The following is a 7,597-nucleotide window of genomic DNA, read 5'->3' as shown; positions in this document are numbered from 1 at the left end:
TCATGGAAAATTTTGTAATTTGATCTTTTGAGATCTTATTTGGCATATTCGATTAGTATTGCCATGTCATGCGTGTTTGATTCCGAATCCGAGAGAGTGTTATGTTTGATGGAGGAAGTAAGTGGAGCACTACGGTCATGTTACTACTTGAGTTGACAGAGAGTCAATCCCAAATAGCTTGAATCGGTCGAGACGTGGAAATAACTCCTGAGAGCTCCTGTATCCTTCCATGTATGTTATTTCCTACTTGTGCACTGAAATGAAAGTTCATGTTTAAAGTTGTTTTCAAGTATGTTATTTGAGTAATTGGTGCTATTTGCTTACTTGCTTGATTTTCTTGGCCTCACTGAGCGTTAACTCATCCCTTTAAGTTTGTTTTCCTTAACTAGTTTTGGAGGTGAAAATTGAAGGTTCTAAACTAGCGACTTTTGGTAGAAGTTAATATACCTTTTATATGTTATTGGAGATTCTTAAAGTATAAATTTTGTTATTTTTTGATATGGTGGATTGTAATAGTAATTGCTAACTTTAGAAGTTGTGGCTTGTATATTCGAAATACTTTTTAATTAAGTCGATGGTTGATGTGTGATTCTTTATTAAGCTTGAATGAGTGCGTGAATTCTGACGACAGTTGGACAGGTTCTTTATAGAGCCATTATCTGAAAATCACCCATTCTTGAAGCAGACTTCATTCTCATAATATGATGAATATAATACCTCCAAAAATGGAATAACTGTCAATTGAATCCTTTGTTACATACCAATTTCCTACAAATGAGCTTAACTATTGTATTCCATTGCCATTTCATGTCTTTTCCCATTATATAAGAAAGTTGAAGTTGAACAGTTATATTACATTGTGTGAGAATATCCAAAAGCGCAAGATGGGCACTTTGTTGAGTTTAATCCATACCAAAACTTTTAATTGACCCTTATCCTGCGCAAAGAGACATTACAAAATGATTATAAAAAAAATGGAAAACTAAATGAAGCTCCACCCAATCAAAAGTCCATTAGAATGTGAAAAAGAAAAAGGTAGTAAATCATGAAAAGTCACTTCAATGCTAGTCCAGAAAAAGTTGTCATCTCTGCTTCTTCTTACTTGGTCTGTACATTATGTTTGGCAAACATCAAATTTGATACTTGCATTATTTGCTACTGTTGAATATACCGAACAATATAGCAGTGTTAAAATATAAAAGGAATAACACACTTAAGGGGAAAAAAGAAATAAAAAAGCATAGTGCAAGTACCTTCATTAAATGTTTAGCACTAACTAACACTCCTTTCATCCTATTGTCAAGTAAAACGACCAATCAGTAAATACATCTGGTTAATATTGCTTCGTACCTGCACATTTTAGCTCAGAAATGGAGTATTGTCAGCCACGTAGAGAACAACAAACTTAAGCGCAAGTATAACCAGAAAGACATCAATAATCCTCTGTGCTTAACTGCAGTAAATACTGAGAGGCAAAGGCATCCTAAACTCAACTGCACTAATAATCATAGAAATAGAAAGCAGACATGCTGTTAAGGCATAAGCAATTTTCTTGGAATGAGGCCAGGGTACAAAACACAACATTTATAACTATTACAAACGAAACCATACCATGCTGTTGAATATCAAAACGATCCTTGGCTAGAATACGATGGTATGGGAATTCGAAGAGAAGTGAGACCACAAAGTAATGCAAATGGATCGGAAGTACAATCTTCAATTCTACAAAAGAGGAGATGAAAGTCATAAACATCGAAAGAAGTTACAAGTCCTCTAGTGTTGCCTTCCTGAATCAATCTGCTCTCTTCCCCCCATTATGTCTATACTAAAAGAAGTCAGGTTAAATGTTGATTCCGGCCTCCGAAATTCCACCTCCACTTCTTTCTGCTTCAGTTGCAATGCCTTGCGCTCATTCTCTATTATCAACCTCTCCTTTTCCAGCCTAGCTGTCTCCAGTTCCAACTCTTTCTTGTTGCAGAATCTCTGCCATTTCAATCTTTGCTTTTCTAACTCAAAAGCTTCAGCTTGTATGCCAATTCTTTCCTCATGAAGTTGAAGCATACGCTTCCTGATCCACTCTCTCCGCTCCCATTGAGACTTTGTAGGGTCACTAAACATTTCAGCGATTTCTGCCTGAAAATCATCACCGGCCCCAGATCGAGACCTAGTATTTCCATAATCCTTCCACACTTCCCTATTTTCACTTGTTTCAACCCTATCCACACTCCCAGAATTGTTGTTATCTGCAGCTTCATCTTCAGACATGTAATGGTCACTTTCATCATTTTCATCAGCATCATCGCCCTCAGAGATGTCATTGTCTTTTGAACTTTGTGCGGCCACAGGTGAACCATCCTTGTCTGTCGTGCCTTCTCCTGCAACAGGTGAACCATCCTTGTCTTTGGTGCCTTCTCCTACAACAGGTGAACCATCACAATGTTCCCAAATTTGTTCTGCTACAGATGCAGCATGAACTGGTAACTCAAAATCATTGCAATCGGTAATCTTTTGGCCATTATGGTAAGCACACATTTCCTTATAGAACAAATGCTTTGAGCCCAATAACTTCCTCACATCTTCCTTTGCTTTGTCAGAGAGATGTTCCATGTTGTTTAATAGAGCTGGATTCTCCACAACTCTACATGAAGTACCCCTTCCAAGAATGTCGTTCAACTTCTTGTACCTCTTGTTCAAATCATTGAACTTATCCTCACACTGCTGAGGTGAAACACAAAGACCCTTAGACATCAATACCTTTGAGACCGTTCTCCATTTTCCCTTCTTTATGATACCAGATTTTCGCCTCGCTCCCTCAGCACCCTCTGAAGGACCATCTTCTCCAACATTTGCAACAACTTGAATCAAAAGTCTAACTATATTGTCCGTCCACTTCATTCTCACCCAAGGAGCATCCTTTTTGCCCTTTCCTCCACCAGTATCCCTACCATTGCCCTCTGCCATACTTGGGTCATCCTCATCACTTGAGATCTCATTGATGTTAACAGCACCATTACTCATAACATTCCTAGGTCCCGCAACCCTCTCTCTTGCAAAAGTCATAGCAAAACCTCTTGGTGCTGAGTCTTTGACCTCCCTTAGCCCAATCCTGGAATCCTTTTCAGCCACTGATATCATATTCATCGGAGATGGAACTTGGTCATTTTGCAGACGAGCTGGATTACTGCTACTTAAGTTTTGTTGATGGCTTCTACTCATCCCCAAAAGCCCACCAGGATTTTGTTGATTCCTATTCATCCCCAAAAACCCTCCTGTATAACCGGATAAAAACCCACTACCCGGATTGTTATTATTCATCTTCCACACCAAAACTTCCAAACCCTAAAAAAAAAATCCTGAAAACCCGAATGGAATTTGTACCAATCTAAACATGAAGTCATAAAAACCTCTCAAAAATTAAAGTTTTAGCACATAATCAGCTCACAAATGTCCAAACACCACAGCTCATAAAAAACCCGTCAAAACCATACAATTCGGAAACCCTTTACATCGAATTGCAATACCCAAATCTAAAATTTTTCATTTATCTCCGAGAACTCAGAAAAAGGTCCTGAGGTTCAGTGAAGTTCAGTAAAGTTTCAGATATATGAAGAACAGCAATAGAGAATGATGCCCATATAAAAAATGATAGTAATAAAATAAAAAGCCTGAAAAAGAATTTCTAATGCACGATGTGAATAGCATGGATGATTGATAGGATTACCTTTTTGTGATCTAGAATAGTGATTCTTCAGAGAAACTGAGGGGTTTTGCAAGTACTCTTTTGCAGCAAGAGAGAGAGGAGAGAGGGACCAGTAAATGGTAATCAGCAATGGTTTTCTTAACCGTGGGTGGGAGAACTTAAAAGTACCTTGGGCTGTGTCGTGTCGGATGAGGGGATGGACAGCTCCAGAGCTGTTCACGGTCAAAATTTGATTCAAAAAAATTGTACGATTTTAATTATTGGGTTAATTCCACTTTGCCTCCCCAAATTTTGGACGATTATCCACTTAAGTCCCTAAACTTCAAAATGGGACACTTAAGTCCCTAAACTTATAAGTACCTCCCACTTAAGGAAAATTGTTAACAAATCCTGAATGTCGTGGGTGGTCAAAGTGTCCCATTTTGAAGTTTAGGGACTTAAGTGGATAATCGTCCAAAGTTTGGGGGGACAAAGTGGAATTAACCCTTAATTATTTTTTATACTTTATTTTTAATAATATATGTGAAACTCATAAAAATTTGTTTTAAAATTACACATTATACAAATAAAATTACGCCGTATGAAAATAAAATTACGCGATATGTAAAATACACAAAATCGCTAGGAACGGTTGCACTGCCCGTGGTCCGTGTCGTGTCCTCATTAAATTAGATTGAATGCTCTTATTACTCTCTCTCTCTCTTTTCCAAAGTAAATCGGCTATATTTCTTAAGAAGGATTTTGCTGTAACCTTTTTTTTTTAACTGTGTTTTTATTTTTGTTCAAGACTTGCATGGAAGAATGACGACATCTTTGCCACAAGTCAATTGGTCAATGTAAATTATTTAACTCCAGCAAGTACAGCCAGTAGCCATATGTGTAAAAGCAAAGGATGCATATCGATTAATATTTTTCAGAGGTTTTTCTAAAAATTTTTATTTTACTATATATATTTTGGAGGTATTTTTAAAATTTATAATTTTATTTAAATATTTTTAAAAAATTTTAATCCTCCCTTACCACAACCATTCACCACCCCCGTCCCCCAAAAAAAACAAAAAAGACAGCTCAAATTTAAATGGGAGTTCTGCTTGATGCATTCAAGTCTCCTGGAGTGTGTGTATAACTCTAACAATGTAAAAATGATTAAAATTTCAAAAATTTAACCTCTTTATATGGCAGGTAATTCATTTACTATTCGACATCACTCGATTGGTTAAATAAAATAAAAAAAAGAGGAAGAATAACAGTTGGCCTTTACTCTTGTGCTTTAAGTGCGTACACTATACCACCTTAATATTTGAGATATAAATTTTACCCTATCTCATTGATACCATTAAGGGGTTATTTAACAAAGAGATGATCTCTTGTGACCAAATGTCTTTGGACTCTTTAAAGCGTATAATCTATTAATTCAAAGTCAAAAAGTAATACTTCCCCAAAGCACTTTCGCATTTGGTACAACTTAACTAACCTCATTTTTCCGATTATGTTTTAAGAGCTTCCAAATTAGTCACCAAAACAATTTTTTCTACTGAAAACGTGGTATTAGATTTAATGTATCAACAATGACATAAAGTTAGAACACAATTTATAGAGTAACAGAAATCAAATTTACTTTATTCTAAACTTATTGATGGAAATCTTATATAGCTTTGTTCAATAATCTTCAATTCTTTTTTTTTTTTGGTACATTTTATGTTTTTAAGATGGAGCTAATCAATCTTTAATTTCATTTTTGCAGCATATTATGGACAACCTGATTTATTTTGAAATCTGAAGGGACAGTTCCAGACTGACATAAATGAATTAGAGAGAGGCTTATTTGTCTAGATTGCTTTTAATCAAAATACACAACTCTTCTCATTGATAAATAGTATAAATGATTCAGTTACTCAAAAGAAAATTTACGAGTACTTTTACCTCAATAACATCAAAGATAGGAGTTCTTAAATGGAAAATAAATTGGCATGAACAAATTTTGTGAAGAAATTTTTTGAAATACTTCCGTCAAGATTTTTCTTAAAAATGATTCTTTTGTTAAGTAAACAATAATCATAAACATTGATTGTGTAATACTGATTAAAGTAAAGTGATATAAATATGTTGTAATGGAACTTATTTCCCATAATAAAAAGAATTTCCATCACAAACAAAATTTTGCGTGTAATATCATGAGAACATATATAATCTAAATTTACTCTAATCAACTCTTGCCATACGTTACTATATATGGTACTTAAAGCCTAAAGGATTTATTTGTCATTCCAACAAGAGTTCATGGGCCATAATATCAATAGTCAACCGATTAGCTTTTTAAATGTTTAATTAGATTATAGAAAGGTAAAAGTTTATATTAGAGGTCCCAAGAATTAGACGTTCTGGGTTCCAATTTTCTTGTCCTCTTCTCGTTTCTTGAGTCCTATCCCTCCTTTATTGAAAAAAATAAAAAAAGGTAAAAGTCAATATTTCCAAAGTTGAGAGTAATAAAGCTTAACTACCTAAAATTTTAAGGGGACAATGCAATTAGTTTCATTGCTTTTGAGCTCTCAAGTCTTGATTGCACTTTATGATTTTTATTTTACATTTATTAATTATGTAATCAATGGTAAACAAAAAATAGAGTAAAGATAACATACTAACACTAAACTATTTAGGATTTCCAATTTTAGCCACTAAACTATTAAGTTAGGCAAAATGGTCATTCAACTAATGAGAACACACATTTGGTGATTGCAAACTATGATTTTAGTAGTTGAGTGACTAAACACGAAAATTTTCTTAGTTGAGTGACCAAAAGATACTATTTTTATTAGTCAAACTAGTTTAAAACCTTGTCACTCACATGTATCAATTTGGTGAGGATTGGGTCAATTTTAATGCTTAGGGTTAACTCAAAGTACAAAGTTAAATTTTGCAAATCAAATCCTAAATATATAAAACGGGCTAAGAAGTTATTGTTCATGCTACGGTAACTTTTCATCCCCCTTTCATAATTGAATTTTTTTGCTAAAATAACACTTTTTCTAAAAAATATTCTCAATATGATTCACTTTCAAATTTTATTCCCATAATGATGTTATTATTACCACCTTATAATCCTGATTGCCACGTAGTGTGACAGCCCCACCTCTCCCTAGGGCGAACCCTGGGGTATCAGCGGACTGCCTGCCCAGCTCTCGCCGGGGCTCAGTCGTTCAAAGAACTAACAACTCAAAATAACTGATGAAATAAATTCAAACTAAATCGTACCAACCCTAATGGCACATAACCGTCAAGCCAACTTTTCAAACTTAAAACGGCAAGCTAAAAGTCACACTTACCACTCTATACTACAATTACATAACGTAAGTCGAACTTATGAATTCAAGCTTACAAAAGTCAAAAGTAAAGTCATCTTAACAAAAGGTTACAAGTTCAAGCAAAATAAAGTTAAGAAGGCTCTTGACCGTTAGTCCATCCCCGATCTGTTAAGGAAAACAAAGGGAGTGGGGTGAGCTAAAGCTCAGTGAGATTCCAAGTAAAGCAAGTAACCACATAGCCAAAATTAAGGCATAAAATAACCAAATAAATACCGTATGATACAATAACAATTTAATCACAGTTCAATTCAAGGACATGGGTGGCTTTCAAAAGCCAAAATCCCCTTGAGCTTGATCATAAATGTCTCCGTTGACTCTCCGTCAACACTTGTATACACAGAATATCAAGTCCGTAGAACACCACTTTCACCTGTCTCCGTCCACCAATCAACCCCCTACCGGGCCCGCACTCCATAAACAGTAGTTAGGTAATACTCGAGTATACCGATTTCAGTGTACAGTAAACAGTCCTCAAGGTTTATCGGCCTTCTCGACCAAGCCCTTGCTGGCTTGATACGACCGACTCACCTATGAG

General features: G+C 35.3%; 1 protein-coding gene across 2 annotated transcripts; it reads right to left on the bottom strand.

Annotated features, from left to right (window-relative positions):
* Positions 1-754: 754 nt before the first annotated feature.
* On the bottom strand, positions 755-3,812 carry LOC113749986. 2 transcript variants are annotated; one of them, XR_003464608.1, is made up of 3 exons: positions 3,722-3,812; positions 1,254-1,350; positions 755-1,158 (listed from the first exon to the last, which is right to left on the bottom strand). XR_003464608.1 is itself a non-coding variant. In XM_027293884.1 (2 exons), exon 2 carries the CDS (start codon positions 3,313-3,315, stop codon positions 1,774-1,776), a length of 1,542 nt encoding a protein of 513 aa, XP_027149685.1. In that variant the 5' UTR covers positions 3,316-3,568; positions 3,722-3,812; the 3' UTR covers positions 1,506-1,773. The 2 variants fall into 2 exon arrangements, 1 of the variants encoding a protein (XP_027149685.1); XM_027293884.1 differs by lacking the exons at positions 755-1,158; positions 1,254-1,350 and adding an exon at positions 1,506-3,568.
* Between the last annotated feature and the right edge of the window lie 3,785 nt (positions 3,813-7,597).

The sequence above is a fragment of the Coffea eugenioides genome, chromosome 1, assembly GCF_003713205.1.
Source record: "Coffea eugenioides isolate CCC68of chromosome 1, Ceug_1.0, whole genome shotgun sequence".
NCBI lineage: Eukaryota > Viridiplantae > Streptophyta > Magnoliopsida > Gentianales > Rubiaceae > Coffea > Coffea eugenioides.
This window is presented reverse-complemented; position numbering and strand designations above follow the sequence as displayed.